Source organism: Mirounga angustirostris, unplaced genomic scaffold, assembly GCF_029215605.1.
Source record: "Mirounga angustirostris isolate CCGP_5_RB_7025 unplaced genomic scaffold, mMirAng1.0.hap1 SCAF_4, whole genome shotgun sequence".
NCBI lineage: Eukaryota > Metazoa > Chordata > Mammalia > Carnivora > Phocidae > Mirounga > Mirounga angustirostris.
The window spans coordinates 75690254-75713258 of NW_026991712.1; the positions used below are offsets into that span (position 1 = coordinate 75690254).

At 39.0% G+C, this 23005-nt stretch overlaps 1 protein-coding gene across 4 annotated transcripts in view; it reads left to right on the forward strand.

Annotated features, from left to right (window-relative positions):
* Nucleotides 1-548: 548 nt before the first annotated feature.
* Nucleotides 549-23005, forward strand: part of LYPLA1 (lysophospholipase 1) — a 31082-nt gene continuing 8625 nt past the window's right edge. The window contains exons 1-6 of one of the 4 annotated variants that reach the window (XM_045896551.3): nt 549-756; nt 1839-1870; nt 14963-15028; nt 16604-16651; nt 18948-19018; nt 22196-22269. In XM_045896551.3, the coding sequence (XP_045752507.1) occupies nt 688-756; nt 1839-1870; nt 14963-15028; nt 16604-16651; nt 18948-19018; nt 22196-22269 (360 nt within the window). In that variant the 5' untranslated portion in view covers nt 549-687. Of the gene's footprint in view, nt 853-954; nt 1095-1838; nt 1871-14962; nt 15029-16603; nt 16652-18947; nt 19019-22195; nt 22270-23005 lie in introns of those variants that run through there. The other 3 variants (XM_064588332.1, XM_064588330.1, XM_064588331.1) reach the window with 3 other exon arrangements.

The following is a 23005-nucleotide window of genomic DNA, read 5'->3' on the forward strand; positions in this document are numbered from 1 at the left end:
CCCAGATCCTACCAAGCGTTTGATATGCTTTGAGCTCCCCTCAAACCCATGACAGGAAAGAGGCCCGTCCAGTCTCGTGCTTAAATCAGTACAGTGTCAATATCCGTCATCATAATTGCGGATCCTCGATGCAACTCTTTTCCTTTCCCGCTGAGGTTTAAAGCGGGAGGGGAATCAACCCCCAAACTATACACCGGCATAGCCCCGAATGGAAATAAGGCAAAACCTTACGAACGAGTACACTCCGGCCTTAGGAAATATGGGAGTATCTGGGGCTGGATACTACCGGCTTTGGGGATAATTCTTTTCACTAGGGGGCCCCGAGGCCGGCAGCGCGGTGCCTGGAGCCTTCCCTCGGGTGGCCATCCGCACAGAGCACGCGCGGGCCACGGGTTACGAGGCACGAGAAGGTCAGCTCCGTTCGCTTCTCGGTCGCAGCCAATTGGGCGTAGCCGGGCATTGTGACACGCCGAGGGAAAGAGCGGCAGGGGAGGGGCAGGCTGACAGGGCCTCTGAGCGCCCGGGCGCGGAGCCGGCGCAGAGCGGCGCGGCGCCTCTTTGGCGCGCACGCGCCTCAGCGCGCGCCCGGAGGGGCGGGCCGGGACTTGCCGCTCGCACGCCCTTGGGCAGCGGCCGGGCGCCCGTTGTCCGTTTTGCTTACGACGCGCGCCGTCAGGGAGCTGGTGTATGTGCGGCAATAACATGTCTGCCCCGCTTCCCGCCACCGTGCCCGCCGTCCGGAAAGCCACCGCTGCGGTGAGTGGCGGCGGCCAGGGTTCGGAGGGGCCCGCTCGGCCCGCTGCAGGCTACCGCCTCTGGCGCGGGGTGGCATCGCAGGCCGGTAGGCGACCGGTGGGTGGGGGCCCTCTGCCCTGCCCTTTGGGAGGGAGTGGGGTGCGGTGGGGATGGTCGGCTCGGCCCGGGCCCGTATTGCGGCCGGGGGGGAGGATCCGCGTCCCACTCCCCGCCCCCCAGGCAGCCCCCGAACCCGAGTCCTCTGCATTGCGGAGCGAGTGCGGCCCGCGGGACCCCCGGACCCCCCCCCGTCCCAGCGTGGAGGCGTTGGCGTTAGTGGAGAGGCGCCCTAACACGAGGTGACTTTAGAGTATGTTTCTGTCGCGTTTGTAGATGAGAGAATCATTTTCTTACCTTGCATTCTTGTTCTAAATTAAAGAAGTTGGAAGATTGCGTGTCTCACAAAATCAGAGGTGTTTTTTTTTTTTTTTTTAAGGAAACTTGTGTATGAGGATCTCAAACTTATTTTTATCTCCCCCCCCCCCCCCCGGCTCCTTTTTGCGATGGAAAAATTTACAGCGTTTGTGAGAAATTTTCATGGTTTGACTCGAAAGAGACAAACTTTTTCTTAGAATGTGGTTGGTGATCATTTGCACTTAAGAATGTCTAACTGGTGGGCGCCTGGGTGGCTCAGTTGGTTAGGCGACTACCTTCGGCTCAGGTCAAGATCCTGGAGTCCTGGGATCGAGTCCCGCATGGGGCTCCCTGCTCAGCAGGGAGTCTGCTTCTCCCTCTGACCCTCCTCCCTCTCATGCTGTCTCTCATTCTCTCTGTCTCAAATAAATAAATAAAGTCTTAAAAAAAAAAAAAAGAATGTCTAACTGGGACCTCCTTAAGTGCTAAAACGGCACATTAATTATCTTAGGAACTCAAGGAGAGAAGTTAAGGATTTTTGTCATTTAAGAGGTCTGGAGAGATTAATTAACTTGCTGAGGGCAGTATTCTGTAATTCTGGCATCCACCTTAACCAAAGCTTCAGTGTATAACAATTCTGTGTGGGTTTATTTTGGCATTGCTTATTAATTTTCCCTCTTCTCTTATAGGTGATTTTCCTTCATGGATTGGGAGATACAGGGTAGGTACCCTTATTAGTAACAGTAATGAAATGGGGTTATGCAACTCTATACCATGAAATGTTTATTTAAGAACTCTAGGAATGTGTAAAAGAAGATTGGTAGTCCTACTTACAGTCCAGGAATAAGATACAACCTTTTCATTTTTGAAAACTCCCAGAATTTTTCTCTCATCATCTTAAATTTCTCATTTTCAACTCATGTTTCTGGAACATGTCAAAATTGCAAACTCCTTGAGTTGCTGTGGGTTAGATGCCAGAGATGGGTGGAATGTTGCACACAGAGACAGTTTGCAATTGAGAGCTCTCTACAGCAGTTTAAATTTCAGGACAGGTTGAGAAGTAGTTGATTTTGATAAGGAAGAGTAGTAATGTGAGGTATACAGCATTCTGATTGAGTACTTCGATATTCCCTTAGAAGAAAAAATCAGTTGAAGTGCAGGGGAGGCCACTTGAAGATTTATTTGCAGTCTGATCAAACAAATTTTGTTGTGCTAACTTTAGATAATATGACTTACCTTTCCCTTAGGCTTTTTCTCTGTTGAGATGTTTTGTTTTTAATTTAAAGCCGTGATTATCAGAGCGCCTAGCTGGTGAGCTCAGTCAGTAGAGTGTACAGCTCTTCATCTCAGGGTTGTGAGTTCAACCCCCACATTGGGTATGGAGCAATAACAAGCAGTGATTTTCTATTTGAAACTTGGGCAAAAGTGTTGTTACAAAATTACAGAACTGGAGGAAAACTGCGGATAAATAAATTTTGATAAAGTAGCCAAAAAACTATTAAATCTTCTTTACAAGGAGGCATTGGGCTAGATTGTTAAAAGTGATTCCTAATATTCTTTAATGTCTAAGTGGAAGTATAGGACATACCTTGTATGGAGTTAGGGGAAAGGTTGCAGGACTCTTTTGGCAATCAGGTAGTCCTGTGAAAATGACAGACCTAGGGGCGTCTGGGTGGCTCAGTTGGTTAAGCATCTGCCTTTGGCTCAGGTCATGATCTCGGGATCCTGGGATCGAGTCCCGCATCGGGCTCTCTGCTCTGCAGAGAGCCTGCTTCTCCCTCTCCCCCTGCTGCTCCCGCTGCTCTTCTCTCTCTCTGTCAAATAAATAAAATCTTGAAAAAAAAAAATGACAGACCTATTTCACTATTTATTTAACTAAAAAGAGACTTAGCAAAGCTCTCTTTTGCAACCAAACCCTTCTTAATGCTGAGTTAGGGCGGAACTTGCTACCCTGTAACTTTCCAATCAAGGAGATCCAGGCCTGAATAATCAGTCTAGGAGAAGCAAGCTTCAGTGTAGGAAGGTTCTTTCTGGACGCCAAATTAGCCAGATTCCGTGGACTGAAATTAAAGAGTGAACATGATGAAGGAAATGAACAACGTGATTAAAAATATTAATATTAAGATTAAAAATACCAAGAGCATCCATGGCTTCTTGACTAAGAATTAAGTTTATATAAAAAATTAAAGGTGTCCAATTCTAAAAATACTTTGTGAGATAGTACTAAAGAAAAGCTGACTCGGGGTTCCTGGGTCGCTCAATTGGTTGAGCATCTGAATCTTGATTTCCACCTCAGGTCATGATCTCAGGATGGTGAGATGGAGCCCTGCATTGGGCTCCACACTGGGCATGGAGCCTGCTTAAGATTCTCTCCCTCTCCCTCTGCTCCCCACCCATCTTTCTCTCTCTCTTTCTCTCCTCCTCTCTTAAAAAAAAAAAAAAGGCAAGAAAAAAAGAAAAGCTGACTCTAAATTTGTTCTGTCAATACATGTTGAAATTCAGAACCAATCTGACAAGTGGCAATTTTATGTTTATATTTGTCAGGTTAACTTGGAGGATGATGGGGATTAAGTGATTCAGTTTGTTGCTATTAAAATGGACAGCTTTTGCCATTTTTTTGGTTAAGGTTCTTTTTTGTAGAACTAGCCAGGGTGTACTGTCTGGTAACTTAGGTCTTGAGGTCTGTGTCTTAGATTCCTCATGAAAAAAGTGGTGGCCAAATAAGATTGAGAGACCTGTATAATTCTATATTATCAATTCTAATATGTAATTTTCCTCATATTTTTATGTTTCTGAGATTGGTACTCATTTTACTACATGTATGTTTATTGTGGTGGTGATTTTTTTTTCCTTAACCTATTTTTTCAGTGGTTCCCCTCATATTCTGTCTTAGTGTCTAGGAAATATGATATGGCATATTCTCCTCTTGAAAAAACTTACAGCATATGCACTAGCATGTTTAAAGTTCTGAAAAGTTCTATTGTAAAGAAACGTGACAACCAGAGTGTTCCTAATAACATGTATAATAAGCTATGAAACTAATATTCAAATAAACATATTTTAGACTATACTGTATGGCATGAGATCACAGTTTTCCTTCTAAAGTAAAACTGGCTTCTGTTTAGGATTATGAAAATGTTGTATTTGTATTGTAAAAAAATTCCAACTGTGAATATGAGAATAATTAGTTGAAATCCTAGAACCCAGAGACACTTGTTTTTGATAGCATTTTAAAAAATTTTATTTTGAAATATTTTCAAATTTATGGAAGAGTTGCAAGAATAGAGATTCCTCAATACCTTTTACCCAGATCCACTAATCTCTTTGTTTATTGAATGTGTTACTATGTTTGCTGAAATCCTTGAGAGTAAATTGCAGTTACCTTGATTTTTCATTACCACACTTTAGCATGCATTGACATTTTTGCAGAGGTTAAGCTAGTCCCTAAGTTTAGGTTTGTTTGCCATTTCCTCATGATTAGATTCATTAGATTAGTTTATGCATTTTTGGTACAGATACCGTATAGGCTATTTGTCCTGTTCAGGGCATCATGTCATGAGACAGATGATAGCCTTTGTCCTATTATTGATGCTAACTTGAATCACTTGATTAAGGTGGTATTTTCCAGGTTTCTCTACTGCAGTTATTCTCCCTTTGTAGTTAAAAAGCAAGTTGTAGGGAGATACTTTGAGACTTTGCAAATTGTATGTTAAACTTTTACCCAGTATTTTCAGCATCCATTGATGATTCTTGCTTGACTCAATTGTTAATATGATGTGATTTTCTAAGTCTGTCTATTAGTTTGCCCCTCCCCACTTAATACAGACTATAGATTTATAGAATGGGTTATATTCCATCATTGTTACTGTGTTTTAAAATTTTTAACTTTTTCTTTTAAAATAACTTCAAATTTGCATAAATATTGCAGAAATAGTATTTAGATCTCCTCATACCCTTTCCTATTACCCAGATGTGAAACATTTGGGCATATTGTAGAAATATTGCCTCATTACTCCATAAAATTTTATTTTATATTACTTATTTTTTTTTTTAAGATTTTATTTATTTATTTATGAGAGACAGAGAGAGAGGCAGAGGGAGAAGCAGGCTCCCAAGGAGCAGGGAGCCCGATGCGGGACTCGATCCCAGAACCCTGGGATCATGACCTGAGCCGAAGGCAGACGCTTAACCATCTGAGCCACCCAGGCGCCCACTCCATAAAATTTTAGTATGTGTTTTGTAAGCACAAGGACATTGCCCATGACCACTATCATCAGATTTCTTGGTTCTGTCACATTTTCTTGGTTTGACCCAATCATGTCCTTTATGGGCCCAGGATCCAAACCAGGATCACACGTTGCATTTAGTTATCTTTCGTGGCCTTAGTCTCCTTCAGTCTAGAGCAGTCTTTCCTTGTCTTTAATGACCTTGAGACTTTTTGCGAATACAGGCCAATTACTTTGTAGACTTTCCCTCAGTTTGGGTTTGTGTGATGTCTCCTTCTGACTTAAGCCTTTTTGACAGGAATATCACAGAGATGTTGCCGTGTTCCTCTCAGAGGATTGTATCAGGTGCACACTATGTTGATTTTTGTTCCTTTTACTGGTGATGTTACATTTTTTCACCTGGTTAAGATGGTGTTTGCCCTGTTTCTCCACAGTAAAATAAATAAGGGTATTTACTTAAAAATATTTTGTGGGGAGATGCTTTGATACTATGAAAACATGTTTCTCACCAAATTTTCACCCATAGATTTAGTGTCCATTAATTATTTTTATCTGTATCTATTATTGTGATAGTTCCAGATAATCTTTTTTTTTATTCTTATGTTAATCCCCATACATTACATCATTAGTTTTAGATGAAGTGTTCCATGATTCATTGTTTGTGCATAACACCCAGTGCTCCATGCAGAATGTGCCCTCCTCAATACCCACCACCAGGCTAACCCATCCTCACACCCCCCTCCCCTCTAGAACCCTGTTTGTTTTTCAGAGTCCATTGTCTCTCATGGCCAGATAATCTTTTAAAAAAATCCTTCATTCTAGATTTATTCATTGGCCACTCTCCCTTCTCCCTTATTTATTATGTATGTATGTATTCATTTATTCATTTTAAAGTGTCAAATCAGGACAGACTCTTGGATTGCTCTTTTACTCTGAGGGTTACAAATTGTTAAATCTGTCATATTTTTGATGGTCACATCATCCTACACTTGGCTATCAGAAGCCCCTCCAAGCTGCTCTTATGTCTTTGAGACATGCCCCATCATTCCTGGAGCACTTTCTTGCTTTCTGGTGCAGCGAGATCTTTTCCGGATCATCTTATGTTTTTTCTGCTTCAGTCCTGGGACTCAGCCTTTTTTTTTTCAAGAGCCCCGGTTCCTTTTAGTAGAGAATATTTAGGAACCAAGATCTGAGTGCTTTATGTGCTTATTGCTAGAATCATTACTTCTAGATCCTTTCAGTGGACAGAGCCGGGAGTGTAGCTACATTAACATACATGTGTAGATACACATCTATATCAATTTTGTTATCTACATATATTAAAATTAGGAGGTGTATACTGATTCCTCCAGTTCCACTCAGCACCAGTGGGTTTATTCTAGCCTTCCCCCTTTCTGTATTTGTAATTCTATCAGAAACCTGGCTTCTGTTCTGGCAGTTCTGGCCAGTAGTGCACTTTAGCATTGCCCCCCAACTTACCCCCCTCCCAGCTGAATGTGACACCTGAAAGCTCAGTTCCAGTTAAGGGGAGCGGGAAGGAGAAAAGGCGAGGTGGAAAGGTTGGCCCTCTTCATGTAAACTTACCCTTCCCTTCATATATTCCAGGAGTTACTGGTCTGTGTTACCAATCTATGTGAGATTTTTCTAGGCTGTGGAGATTATAAAGCTTAGAAGAGAAAGTTTCATAAGAAAAAAAAAAAAAAAGACTAAAAAACACCAAAAGTTTCAAAGACAGAAACTGGTTAAGTAGATTAAACCTTACTGAGAGGGGTGCCTGGGTGGCTCAGTCGTTAAGCGTCTGCCTTCAGCTCAGGTTATGATCCCAGGGTCCTGGGATCGAGCCCTGCATCGGGCTCCCTGCTCCGCAGGAAGCCTGCTTCTCCCTCTCCCACTCCCCCTACTTGTGTTCCCTCTTTCTCTGTGTCTTTCTCTGTCAAATAAATAAATAAAATCTTTTAAAAAAAAATTTAAAAACCTTACTGAGAGATCAAATAAAGAGAGGATTGAAAATAATATTGAATTGGCAACATGGGTATATTTTATGACTGTTCATTTGCAAGTCCTTCTATAATCAAGAACTAAGAATTATAGGATGTGATTTGGGGATCATTTAGGTATAAGGACTAGGGAACTGTTCAACTAGTTTACACAAAAAGCGGTATTTGTGGAAGGATACAAGGATAGTTCTCTTGTGTATAAACTCCATGAAGGAAAAGATTTTTTTTTTTAATTTCCTTCATATATAATTCACATGCTATAAAACTGACCTGAGAACACAGATATTTTCTATTTAACTTAATACTGCATCCCCAGGGCTTGGACAGTACTGGATATGTAGAACAACTAAGTATCTGTTGAGTAAATAAATGAATGAATGAGGAATTCATGGGGAAAACATATAATGGGAATTAGTCACCAAGTATATTAGTTTCCTAGGGCTGCCATAGTAAAAAAAACATAAACTAGATGGCTTCAAGCAACAGAAATTTATTCTCACAGTTAAATAGGCTAGCAGTCCAAAATCAAGGTGTCAGAAAGACTCTATGCGCTCCCTCCAAAGGCTCTAGGGGAGAATCCTTTGCCTCTTCCAGGTTTAATGGCTCCTGGCATTCCTCAGCTTGTGGCAGTATACTTCCAATCTCTGCCTCCCTCTTCACATGAAGAAATTTTGCCATTTATCTGGGTTCTCTCATTTCTTTTTTTTTTTCTCTCATTTCTAATAAGGACACCAGTTACTAGATTTAGGACCCATCCTAATCCTAGCAAATCTCATCTTAATCCTTAACAGATTACATCTGCAAAGAGCCTCTTTCCAAATAAGATCACATTCTGAGGTTCCAGGTGGACATGAATCTTGTGGGGACTATCTAATCAACTACACCAAAGCTATTCTCTCTGCCTTTTGTGCCTTTGTGGTCTCTCACTTTTCCTTCTTTCTATATATTTGCAGTTTTCTCTGCTGACACACTTTCCTTATCACCCCAAAATGGACCACCCCAGCTCTGACTTTATATAACCCCTAGTTCTGGTGTTCATTTAAGAATCTGACCCATCTTCAGGGCACCTGGGTGGTTCAGTTGGTTAAGCGACTGCCTTCGGCTCAGGTCATGATCCTGGAGTCCCAGGATCAAGTACCGCATCTGGCTCCCTGCTCAGCAGGGAGTCTGCTTCTCCCTCTGACCCTCCCCCTTCTCATGCTCTCTCTCTATCTCATTCTCTCTCAAATAAATAAATAAAATCTTTAAAAAAAAAAAAAAAAAGAATCTGACCCATCTTGGATGCCTGTGTGGCTCAGTTGTTAAGCGTCCTTCTTCTGCTCAGGTCATGATCCCAGGGTCCTGGGATTGAGTCCTGTATTGGGCTCCCTGCTCTGCAGGGAGTCTGCTTCTCCTTCTGCCCCTCCTCCCCCTCGTTCTCTCAATCTCTCTCTCTCTCAAATAAATAAATCTTAGAAAAAAAAAAAAGAATCTTACCCATCTTGGGTCATTTTGCTCTTAGCCCGGTAGTTGGTAAGACTCATTAGGACAGGTAGGGGAGATTCCATGACAGTGATATGCTACTGGGACACAGATGGTGATGAGTTGTGTTTCTTGTGGAATCTTTGAGTTTTTAGTTCCATAGCATATTACTTTGGAGTATGAACATAATAAAAATAGACTTTAGTTACTTTGTAGTCTTTTTCTAAAAGCACAACTGAGAAGTAAAATAGAGTGGATTTGTAGTATTTTTGGGGATATGCCTTGAAATTCACTTTTTGAACCCATAAAACCTTTGTGTGTGTGTGTCTGTTTCGTTTTCTTTTTCTGTTTCTAATAATTAAGTGAAATATATTCTCATTGATGTAGGTTTCTGAACATTAGATTCCTTTTACTGAAGCTTTGTGTAGACTTTTTAAATCTTGAGGTGTCCACTGACTTTGACAATTATCAAAAGGACAAGTTGGCCATATTTTGTATAATTCAGTTATAGTCAAAGATTTTTATACTCTGTGGGGAGCTTTGAAATCATCCAGTACGACCAGCACAAATTATGGATGGGAAAACTGCAGACTGGAAAGACATTGATTCTCATACTGTAGCATGCAAAAAAGTCACCTGGAAGGCTTGATTATTGGTCCCCACCACCAGAGTTTCTGATTCAGTGGGTCTGGGATGGGGCCCAGGAATTTGCATTTCTCACAAGTTCCCAGATGATACTACTGGTCCGGGGGCCACACTTTTAAAAGCCACTAGACTGAACTGTCTTGAGACCATACTTCTAGATAAAGGCACAGTTGGGACTAGAACTCAAGATTCCTATTCCTTTTTCTTATATAAGAGTTCTTAGTATTTTTTTGTAGAAGAGTAGTTGGCAAACAGTAGGCAGCAGTTCAATTCTGGCCTGCCACTTTTTAGAAACTTATTTAATGTTATTTATTGATATATAATTCACATCCATAAAAGTCAACCCTTTTAAAGTGAACAATTCCATAGTTTTTAGTATATTTACAAAGTTGTGGAACCATCACTACTTGTTAATTCCAGAATATTTCAACATCCCAAAAAGAAATGGCATACCCGTTAGCAGATACTCCTCGTTCCCGTCACAGGCAACTACTAATCTCCTTTCAGTTTCTATGGATTTGCCTGTTCTGGGTATTTCATATAAATGGAATCAGATGATATATGCTCTTTTCTGTCTAAATTCTTTCACATAGCATGTTTCTCAGGTTCATTCATGTTGTAATGTGTACCAGTACTTTTTACTTTTAGCCAAATAATATTCTGTGGAGGGATATCCATGTATTGATCTTATGGATATACCATGTTTCTTTAATTCATCAGTTGATGAACATTTGAATTGTTTCCACTTTTTGACTGTTAGGAGTAGTGCTATTCTGAACATCCTTTTGCAAGATTTTACATAAACATAGGCTTTCAGTTCACTTGAATAATTGCTGAGTCAGTGGTAACTGTTTAACCCTTTGAGGAACTCCCAGACTGTTGTCCCCGTGGCCGTACCATTTTACATTTCTACCAACAGTGTATGAGGGTTCTGATTTCTCCAGATTCTCACCAATATTTGTTATTATCTTTCTTTTTGAAGAAAATGATTGACTACCTAATGACTAATCATGTTGATCATCTTTTCATGTGCTTATTAGTGATTTATATATCTTCATTAGAGAAATATCTGTTCAATACCTTTGCCCATTTTTATTTTATTTTTTTTAAAGATTTTATTTATTTATTTGACAGAGAGAGCGAGAGAAGGGAGCACAAGCAGGGGGAGTGGGAGAGGGAGAAGCAGGCTCCCCGCTGAGCAAGGAGCTCGACACGGGGCTCTATCCCAGGACTCTGGGATCATGACCTGAGCCAAAGGCAGAAGCTTAACCATCTGAGCCACCCAGGCACCCCAAAGCACAACAGTTTTTAATCCTGATGAGTTCCATTTTATCTTTTTTTCTTTAGTTGCTTGTGCTTTTGGTGTTATTATCTAAGAAATCATTCCATATCATTGGTACCAAGCTTCCCCAGTTGTTAATCTTTTACTACATTGTGTATTTGTGCATGCACTCAAGGTCTTTGTCTGTCTCCATAAGTGTATGTATATACATATACTCATTACCTAGTGATCAAAGTCTTTTTTTTTTTAATTCTTTGACATCATCCGAAGCATGATTTTCCATCATCTCTAAATACTCTGGTGTTTCCCATACATGAGGATACTGTACATGACCAGCATACAACACTCCAAAGTAGGAAATCAGCATTGATCCAACACTACCATCCAGTCCAAAGAATCCATTCAAATTTTGCCAGCTTTCCCAATTATGTGTTTCCTTCCTGATCCAAGATCCTTTCCAGTGATTTGTGTTTCATTATGAAATAGTTTATTAGCCTCTCATATCCTTTATATTTTTAAAATGTGGAGCCTTACCTCTGTACATTCTGTAGAATGACTGTCAGCTTAGGTTTAGTGTCTCCTCATGACTGGACTCAGGTCATTTATTCCTTTTTAATTCTTTTGGTAATAGTTTCATTGGGATATAATTTGATTACCACACCATTCACCCATTTGAATTCTGCAGTTAAGTCTTTAATGTATTTACAAAGCTGTGCAACCATTTTTTTCCCTCCAAAAGGAAACCCTGTACTCTTTTTTACCCCCAGATCCCCCTTACTCGCAACCCTAGATAATCACTAATCTACTTTCTATCTCTATAAATTGACCTATCCTGGACATTTCATATAAATGGAATCATATAATATATGGCCTTTTGTAATTGGCTTTCTTTACTTAACATAATGTTGTTAAAGTTCATCCATGTTGTAATATATATTAGTACTTCATTTCTTTTTATTGTTCATCATATTCCTTTGAGTAGAATTGCTGGGGCATATGGTAACTCCATGTTACTAGCAGTATATGAAAATTCTGGTTTCTGGGCGCCTGGGTGGCTCAGATGGTTAAGCGTCTGCCTTTGGCTCAGGTCATGATCCCAGGGTCCTGGGATTGAGTCCCACATCGGGCTCCCTGCTCCTTGGGAGCCTGCTTCTCCCTCTGCCTCTCTCTGTCTCTGACTCTGTCTCTCATGAATAAATAAATAAAATCTTAAAAAAAAAAAAGGAAATTCTGGTTTCTCCCCATCCTCATGAGCATTTATTGTCTTTCTGATTATAGCCATCCTAGTGGGTGTAAAGTGGTATCTCATTGTGGTTTTATTTGCATTTATGTAATGACTAATAATGTTGAGCATCTTTTCCTGACCACGTTGGCCATTTGTGTATCTTTGGAGAAATGTCTGTTCAGTTCCTTTACCTATTTATTTTTAGGTTGTCTTTTTGTTTGTGGGTTTTAAGAGTTCTTTATATGTTATGTATACTAGACCCTTATTGAATATGGTTTGCAAATAATTTTCCATTCTGTAGTTTGTCTTTTCACTTTCTTCATAGTGCCCTCTGAAGCATAATAGTTTTTAATTTTGATGATTAAATTTCTTTGTTGTTTGTGCTTTTGGTAACTAAGAAACCATGGCCAAATCCAATATCACAAGATTTTCATACATTTTCTTCTAGGAGTTTTATAGTTTTATCTCTTACATTTAAGTCTTTGCTACATTTTGAGTTAATTTTTGTGTATGGTGTGAGGTAGAAGTCCAACTTCATCCTGTTATATCCCAGCTACTTCTGTTGAAAATATTATTCCTTCCCCATTGATTTTTTTGGAGGCACCCTTTTCAGAGATAAGTTAATCATAAATGGAGGGTTTATTTTTGTATTTTCAAATCTGTTGATTTGTAGGTCTTTCCTTATTTCAGTACCACTCTGTCTTTATTACTATTGCTTTGTAGTAACTTTCGAAATTGGGAAGTGTGAGTTCTCCAGCCTTACTCTCTTTTAAGATTGTTTTGATCTCTTCTGGGTCTCTTATATGTCCAGCTGAATTTTAGATTTGGTTTGTCAATTTCTGCAAAGGCAGCTGTGATTCTCATAGAGATTGCATTGACTCTCTATCAGTTTGGGAGTACTGCCACCTTAAGAATATTAAGTCTTGGGCGCCTGGTGGCTCAGTTGATTGAGTAGCCAACTTTTGATTTCTGCTCAGGTCATGATCTCAGGGTCGTGAGATGAGCCCCTTGTTGGGCTCCACACTCAGCAGGGAATCTGCTTGAAGATTCTCTCCCTCTGCCCTTCCCACCACTTGCGCACACTCTTTTTCTCTAAAATAAATAAATAAATGTTTAAAAAGAAGAATATTAAGTCTTTTGGTCCGTGAACATGGGATGTCCATTTATATAGGTCTTCTTTAATTTCTTTCAACATTTTTGTAGTTTTCCTAATGAAGTCTCATATATATATATCTCATGTATCTATATACACACATAAGACACACACATGAACTCACATATAAACACACGTGTACACATGCAAAGCACATATACAACTCTAGAATAGTGCCTGGCTCACAGCTAGTGTTACATAAGTGTTAAAATTTTTCTATATGTCTTTAACATTTTGGGGAAGGTAGATTAAAACAGAAATAATAGAAAATCATTTAATGTTTATTTAATTACTAAAAAAGATTTGTTTATTTTATTTATTTATTTATTTTTAATTTTATTATGTTATGTTAGTCACCGTACAGTACATCATTAGTTTTTGATGTGGTGATCCACGATCCATTGTTTTCGTATAACACCCAGTGCTCTATGCAGTACGTGCCCTCCTTAATACCCATCACCGGGCTAACCAATCCTCCCTCCCCCCTCCCCCCTAAAACCCTGTTTGTCTCTCAGATTTGTTTATTTTAGAGAGAGAGTGTGCGTGTGCGTGTGTGAGTGGGGAAAGGGGCAGAGGGAAGAGAATCTTCAAGCAGACTCCTCACTGAGCATGGAGCCCGTCACAGGGCTTGATCCCACAGCCCATGAGATCATGACCTGAGCCAGAACCAAGAGTCTGACGCTAACTGACTGAGCCACCCAGGTACCACGTTATTTATTTAATTTTAATTAATTTTAAATTTTAAGGTTTTTAAAATATTTAATTATTTTTAAAACTTAAATAGACTCCATGCCCAACATGGGGCTTGAACTCACGACCAGTAGAGGTCACATCCTCTACCAACTGAGCCAGCCAGGCACCCTTTAAGTTACCTTTACTTTATCCTTTAATAGAAGTAACATGTAGGGGATCCTAGGTGGCTCAGTCGGTTAAGCAGCTGACTCTTGATTTCTGCCCAGGTCATGATCTCAGGGTCGTGGGATCGAGCTCTGTGTTGGCTCTGTGCTGGGCGCGGAGTCTGCTTAAGATTCTTTTTCTCCCTCTCCCTCTGCCCCCCGCCCCCCCAAAAATAAAAAAATTTAAAAAAATAACATGTAAAAAGTATCGGTTTTAATGTCAAGTGTAAACAAGCAGGAAACTATGTATGTATAGTATCCCATTTTTGTAAAATCTCTATCTGTTTCTTAAGTGATATACATGAAAAAATTGGGAGGAAATACATCAGAAGATTAACTGCTTATTTCTGCCTTGAAGGATTATCATGATTTTCAGTTTTTCTAGTATTCCATTTTGAACATGTATATGTACATAATACACACAAGTAAAGAATATTAAATAAAGTTATTTTTAGTAGTACAGTAAGCATGTAGTTTATTTATATTTATTTATTAGCATATAGAGTTTAAGATAACTGATTTACTCCTGAGGCAACTTTTATCATTATATGAGAATTCACATTATGTGAATTCTACTATCTGTCTTGCCTACTTTGTTAGGCACGTTGTTGTAAGATTATAAAGAGATAAATATATCTATATTTTGTAAATTGTAAAGCCCTGTGGAGATATATGAAAGAAAACACACTGCTCTTCAGAAATCCGGAGACATCATCTTTATTTGTAGGTAAAGCTTGAGTAGTAGTAGCCTTTGGGTTGTTTCTGCATTGGTAGTGGTGTTTTAATAGCATTGATGGTCCACACTTTTAAAATTTTATAAGAAGTTAACATTTATCGTTGCAAGTTTTTTAAAGTTACCATTCTGTTACTAACTTATTGGGATTTAAAATGGTATCTAATGGCATCATTCAAATAATTTCTCTACCAGGCATGGATGGGCAGAAGCCTTTGCAGGTATCAGAAGTTCACATATCAAATACATCTGCCCACATGCGTAAGTATTTTACTCTTTACATTTGTGATTCAGAATCTGGAGAGGAATAATTGTGATAGCTTTATTTTCCTAGAAAAGCATTTGAATATAATTAGTTTTTATCCTTTTAAATCATTCAGTTTAAAAATAAAGATTAGTAAATTCTTTAAAACTAAACTGGTAACTTGGCTACATAGAATTTTTTTTCTTTTTTGTTGGGAAATTTAAAATAATGCTTTCTTGGAGGTCAATTGAACTCAGAACTAGAAAAATTTCTTTAGATATACAAACATCTGAGATCTAAGGATATCCATGAGGTATCTCTGAAGGGGATTTATTTACTTGTCAGGTTTGTGAGAGATCTTTATTTACTATGTTGAAAACACTCTAAATTTTATCAGCTAAAGGCAATGTGTGTGCTGTGGAAAGAACACAGGTTTTAAAGTCTTATAGATTTGGTTTTGAATTCTGAAAATGTTTGTGGATGTCAGAAACTATAAAGTTTTGAGCAAACTCAGAAAATTGCTGAGATTGGCAAGGTTTTAGGTCAAAAGGTTGCTGAGAAACAATAGCTGTAGAAAAGACAAATGGGATTAGATACGTGCTCGGAGGTTAGTAATTCATCCTCAGAAGTGGTAGTAGCAGTAGAGCTGATAAATGTGAAAGAGGAAATGGAAAGAGGAAAAATATCTGATGAGGTAAGAAAACTTCTTTCCCCTTTTTATCCTGAAATAGAAAGTTTAATCTGACCTCTGTAGGCTACAGCTGAATACTATGGCAAGAATGGCTGTGTCCTCTATTATTCTGATTCACGTATGAGACAGAATTCTTGATTATATTAGAATTTCTGCTGTATTGTTATTGGCTCCAGGATTGATTTGATTTAAAGCTATTTCCCAGTCTAGGGAAGTTCATGTTCTCAAAGAAATTTTGATAAGATTTTGTGACCTCTAAGGTAGACTTGTTTTATGAGTTAGGAGGTTAGTGGTAAGATGTAGTTCTAGTGTATTTATTTTTCTTTTCTTTTGTACCTAGCTGTATTCAGGTTATCCAGCAGATTTTTCATCACAGACCTGAATTGGGTGTAGTGGACACTTAGGCAAAACTTATATTTCCCATATTTATTTAGAGGTCTCTTAAATAACCAAGTACATAGATAAAACTTAGACTATAAGCAAAAATGTAATCTGACCATATGGGAATTGATGTACTATATCTGTGCGGTAAATTGCTCATTTCCTAAACCCTTAGCCAGAGTCTCATATTTTATACATTTCTAACTCTCTTGGTCACTTGTTTTCCTTGTCATGTCTGGTTTGAAAGTGTTAAATAAGGGAGTTGAGAAAGGAAAATGTTTTTTATTTGCCAAGCTTAGTCCTTTCCAGCTGCTGTTCCATCTTCAGAACACATTTGGAGGATATGTAGAAAAAATGACACAGGTGTGGATGCAGTGACACAGTTCATATGTTAAAATTGTGGAATACAGTTTTGTGTAAGCCTCAAGTAATTATCTATTCTTAATTGATGAAATTTATCAGGTTTTATGCCTTGTCACATTACTCTTATTTTGCTGTTTTTTTTTTCTTTCCCGTGTAGACCAATTATGCCTGTAACATTGAATATGAACATGGCTATGCCTTCTTGGTAAGTATCAGTAAGAACTTATTTATACTTAGTTTTTGTCTTTTCTTTCTTTTTTAACTGGAATTGTTTTTCCATGTGGCAATTTTTAATTAGCTATTTTTAGGCTGCAAAGTTATAGAATTAAATTTAACCTTAAACCTTTAAGCTTAATCTTAAAGTTTTGTATTTTAGACTCGGGTAAACTTAAGGAGCTGCACCAACAGGTAGAGAAACAGGAGAAAATGGGTAGACAGAAATACTGTAGAAAATATCTCTTACTGCTTGATAAACCTTTGCTGGTTTCAGTGACCAACATTTAAATGACCCGATGTGGCATACACTCTAATTAAGCAACAGCCTTTCACCCTTCCAATATCTTGCCTTCCTGGAGAGTTGACAGGTTTTTAAGGAAACCACTTCCTCTTCCACCCTCTCAAGATATTTTCACATTCCCTTTTATTTCTTTTTTAATTAATTTATTTTTTAAAATCTCTCAAGGGTCTTCTTTCAGTTTCTACCATGGAAGCAGGACAATAAAAGCAGCAGATTGGTAAAAGCCATTCTTTCTCATCAAAATCTAGTTCAGGGGCGCCTGGGTGGCTCAGTTGGTGAAGCGACTGCCTTCGGCTTGGGTCATGATCCTGGAGTCCCGGGATCGAGTCCCGCATCGGGCTCCCTGCTCGGCGGGGAGTCTGCTTCTCCCTCTGACCCTCCCCCCTCTCATGTGCTCTCTCTCATTCTCTCTCTCAAATAAATAAATAAAATCTTAAAAAAAAAAAAAATCAGTGATGCTTAGTGTCATTTTACTGATTTTTAAAATTTTTTAAAATTTTTAATTTTTTAATTAACATATAATGTATTATTTGTTTCAGGGGTACAGGTCTGTGATTCATCAGTCTTACACAATACCTAGCACTCACCACAACACATATCCTCCCCAATGTCCATCACCCAGCCACCCCATTCCCCCACCCGCCTCCCCTCCAGGAACCCTCAGTTTGTTTCCTAAGATTAAGAGTCTCTTATGGTTTGTCTCCCTCTCTGGTTTCGTCTTGTTTAATTTTTTTCCTCTCTTCCCCTATGATCCTCTGCCTTGTTTCTTAAATTCCGCATATCAGTGAGATCATACGATAATTGTCTTTCTCTGATTGACTTATTTCACTTAGCATAATACCATCTAGTTCCATCCATGTCATTGCAAATGGCAAGATTTCATTTTTTTGATGGCTGCATAATAATCCGTTGTATGTATATGTGTGTGTGTATGTACACCATATCTTTTCTGGACATCTGAGCTCTTTCCATAGTTTGGCTGTTGTGGACATTGCTGCTATAAACATTGGGGTGCCGGTGCCCCTTCAGATCACTACATTTGTATCTTTGGGGTAAATACCCAGTAGTGCAATTGCTGGGTCATAGGGTAGTTCTATTTTCAACTTTTTGAGGAACCTCCGTACTGTTTTCCAGAGTGGCTGCACTGGCTTGCATTTTCACCCTTGTGTGTTTTATAGTCAGGAAGTAGAGTCAGTTCTTTGTTCCTCTAAGCTACTTCCAGTCTATTGTCATCTTGTCCTCTCTTCTTGTTCCTACCCGTTTCTTATCCACCCCTTCACTTCCTTTTTCTCTCTTCTGGATTCCTTCGAAGTTTTCACAAGTTCTTGCCTACTTTGCTCATTGGTTCTTTCATCTTCCCTCTCTGGCAAAATTCTCATCCAGAACCAAAATTTTTAGCTAATGTGGCTAGAGACTGTAATGAAAGGATGTAACTTGATACAGAAATGGAAAGGGCCAGAGGAAAGCTTCCCTTGGGTCTCTAGTTGGAGGTATCTACTATGTGTGATGAAAATGTTTTGCAGAATGTGGATAGAGCTCAGTATAATTCCTCTGCTCAATACGTATGAAGGTAGTGCATGTGAGAATGACATGGTAAAGTAGTTCTGTTCCATTGGATTGACTTATGATGCAATAGAAGGGAAAGGAATGGCTGGAATTTATTGCAGACTTTTTAGAGGAGTGTGCGATGAGATTCCTGCTTGGCTGTAGGATTGGACTAGGTATTTTCTTAGATGTTCTTACCCTAAAATTATGTGGCATTGTGATTTTTTAACATCAGAATCTGTATCTAGTTGGTGAAAGGAACATGTAGAATGTCAGAGTCATAACAGAATTTGAGTTAATTTTTTGGACTCTTGTAGACATTTTATTTTGAGTTTCATGTTCATGGTTAGCCCTTTTTATCCTGAATTTAGTGAAATATACCATGAGTACATATTTTTAGACTCAAATAGCTCTTTTAAGATTTTGCCTTATTTTCCAGGTTTGATATTACTGGGCTTTCACCAGATTCACAGGAGGATGAACCTGGAATTAAACAGGCAGCAGAAAATGGTAAGTACAGAAACATTTTACAAAGACAAAAGCATTCTTATTTTAGTAGGTTCGATAGTTTTATTGATATTGATGAAATAATACACAATTATCTGAACTTAGGAGGTGATGCTATTTCCTTCCTTTCTGATCAGTCTCTAACTCGTTTGCCACGATGGCCCCATGGACTCCCTTAACTATAAATGAAGATGAGGTGAATGGGGAAGAATGGCCTTTATCAAACTTCATCTCTGTTGGATACATAATTTTGCTTTGATTTACATAGACTAATGGAGAAAATAGCAATTTAATAGTTGTGGCCAGTTATCTTCATTAAGGAGACTTGAAATAAGGATAGGTATAGTGATACAATCATGTATAACACAATTTATGTTGGTTAATTTTAGTGTGGTAATAATAGATGCCACTGATTGAACACTTAGCTATTAAAGAAGCCAGGTAATTCTTATAAATCATCTAACACTTCTATGACATAAGTCTTAGCTCTACTTTACAGAATCTCCAAAGTGTGTTCTCTGGTTGGTATTCCATGTTCCTTATGGACATGATAATTCCGTTTATTTTTAGGGTGCAAGCATAAAGAACACTAGTTTATTGGGAGAAATCTAGTTTTAGAAAATGTATAGAGGCACCCTTTTATGTATGTACTGAAGTATTTACAAATAGATGGGATCACTGGGATTGACTTGAGAATAATTGGGTGGTGGCGCAGCAGGTATTGATGACACAAGCCTGGCTGTGAATTAATTGATAGTTGCAGAAGTGAGGTGATACGTACCTGGGAGTTACTGCACACTCTTTCTATTTTTAGATTTGTTTGAAAATTTCCAAAATAGCTTAAAAACCAGTAGGATCCTTTTTAAAAATGTTTTTAAATAACTCTTAAAAACTTTAAAACAGGGAAGATACACTCAAAATGCAGTGGAGATTTGAGACTGTCAAACCAAGAACACTGGCTTTTTTAGGATCATCAATAAGTAGGTCAAATCGAGAATCCTAGAGCTAGGATTTTTTCAAACAGTAATAAATGACAAAAATAGGTATTGGGTTTGGGAGTGAGTTGTGAGATAGGGAGGGGCAGGGCCTTGTGGAGAAGACTGGTAAGCCTGGTGAGTTCCAGAGTGAAAAGTTCCATCCTAGTGATAGAGTTGGCCTGTGACATACAAGCCATTTCTTTCCTTTCCAAGGTGATGTATTATTGGAGAAAGTGAGGCTCAGACTCAGAGCTAGGAAAGAATGGAGCCTCTGTTTGAGGCCTACAGGAGTGAGCTCCTGAACAAAGAAGAGAGTGCTCAGGTTAGGTCCAGGGAGCACAGTGGTGCCCTCGCCCGTATGCAAAAGGTGATTGAAATGGGAACGCACTGCTCCACCGCTGACGTCTTTGTAGTTTGTCAACATTATTTCAGCGCTTGGTGTAACCTTGAGGGGTAAAGCTTTGTGAAACTCAGGGGAAGTAGTCCCAATAGCTTGCCGGGTGGCAAGTGAAGCAGAGGGAGAGGGACAAGCAGACTCTGTGCTGAGCACAGAGCCTAACGCTGGGCTTGATCTCACAACCCTGAAACCATGACCTGAGCCGAAATCAAGAGTTGGTGCCTAACCTACTGAGCCACCCAGGCTCAGTCCTGCCACTTGCACAGTCTCCATCTGACTGAGGCTGTGCCGTCTCCCCTAAATAAATCCCTCACATTTCTCAGCACTTCTTTTATTTATTAAGCCCTCTTTGCTGTTCTCTAGCCCATTCTTCCATGCCATAGTCAGGGCATTACTTTTCATACTCATTCTAACTCAGTACTAAACTTTATATAAAAAGAAAATAATTTTTCATTTGGGCGTTTGTTTTTTGCAGTGTTTTAGAAAAAACAGATTTTTATTTTTTGATAAGGAAGAAATATGAACTTGGAAATTTTAATCTTGAAAAATGAAACTCTTGGGGCATCTAGGTGGCTCAGTTGGTTAAACATCTATCTGCCTTTGGCTCAGATCATGATCCTGGGGTCCTGGGATGGAGCCATGTGTCGGACTCCCTACTCAGCGGGGAGTCTGCTTCTCCCTCTCCCTCTGACCATCACCCTGCTCGTGCTCTCAGTTGTACTCTCTCGCTCAATAAATAAAAAATCTTTAAAAAAAAAATGAGGGCGCCTGGGTGGCTCAGTCGTTAAGCGTCTGCCTTCAGCTCAGGTTATGATCCCAGGGTCCTGGGATCGAGTCCCACATCGGGCTCCCTGCTCTGCGGGAAGTCTGCTCCTCCCTCTCCCACTCCCCCTGCTTGTGTTCCTGCTCTCGCTGTGTCTCTCTCTGTCAAAAAAATAAATAAAATCTTTAAAAAAAAAAAAAAAATGAAACTTGCACATATGTAAAAACGAAAGGACACAGTTTGTGTAGTTACTAAAAAAACACTGGACAGATTATAAAGAAAAAGGAAATTCTAGGAGTCATCAAGTTTTATAGTTAATGATCTGTGTCAAAGTAGTTTGCAGAAACAAAAGAACTCATTTGATTTTTTTCCCTGCATCATTTACTGGCTATAGGAAAAATTAGTACTACAGTTTTTAAAAATAATAGAATGAACTTTTTAAACACTATAAATCACAAACTGTATAATATACTTTATTTATATTTTAAAATGGTAACTTTTAGGTACAAATCCTGTGATTCATTGGAGAGAAATATAAATGTATATGAGCTGAATTGACCATAGATAAAAGAATATCCGTTGATTGATAAGAGAAAGAACTGTTTATAAATTATGTAAGAAATAATTGAACAGTTTAAGCAACACCTGCAAAATGAGTTTTATAATGAAAATACATTCTAGGTTTGTATTTTAGTAGAGTGCTTCAAGTTTTTCACTTGTTTCGACCTTTAATATACTTTGTGCTTTTTTTTTAAAGATTTTATTTATTTATTTGAGAGAGAGAAAGAGAATGAGAGAGAGAGAGCACATGAGAGGGGGGAGGGTCAGAGGGAGAAGCAGACTCCCTGCTGAGCAGGGAGCCCGATGTGGGACTCGATCCCGGGACTCAGGATCATGACCTGAGCCGAAGGCAGTCGCTTAACCAACTGAGCCATCCAGGCACCCACTTCGTGCTTTTCTATAATTAATTGTATCCTATTTAAAATGGTATCTTTAGGCTTAACTTTGAAAGTATTAGTGATTTAATTTTATGTTGTTTTTAGTAAAAGCTTTGATAGAGCAAGAGGTGAAGAATGGCATTCCTTCTAACAGAATTGTTTTGGGAGGATTTTCTCAGGTAAGATGAAGTTTGGGTGATACGTCATTGGTATATTTATCTAGGAGTCTGTGGGTTCTGTCGTTTTCTATGGAGGAGTCTTTTTTTCAGTACATGTTACAGAATCTGATATACTGTTTTTTTTTTTTAATATATATATGCTGTTACCTTTAATGCTGAATTAAGTTTGAATGGACTAGATGTAGTTAATTATGATAATATACTCTTCTGCTTTTCTAGTTTTCTCTCCAGCAATTGCCTTCAACTTCTAGATTATGTCTTGAAAGTCAATTTATTAATAAGTAAATTGATTAGAACTTGGAATATATTTTCTTAAAATAATTAGGACACATGTAGTTTAGGTATCTAAGTTGATGCTGTGTACCCCTTTAAACAAAATTCTAATTTGATAAACACAAGTACAATTCCCCTGTCCTAGGAGGAGACTACTAATAGGAACAGTAAAGTAGAAAACAAGAGAATTTCTTCCCTCTTTTTGTCACAGATTCCCAGTGGTTGAGCCCCACAAACTCCCTCCTTGGGGCAAAATCCACAAAGTGTCCCACAATGCTGGAGGTTGCTGGTTGTTCCCCCTGGGTTCTCTTCTCCCACAACAGGCACCAGACACTCTGGGGATACTCTCCAGGTGGTGCTGCACTGGCTTGGGAGAGGGGCAATGCAGTCAGCGTATAGCCATTTCTCTTACCTTTCAGTGTGGTCTCTCTTGGTCTCTGTGGTGCAGGGGGTGCCTCAGCCT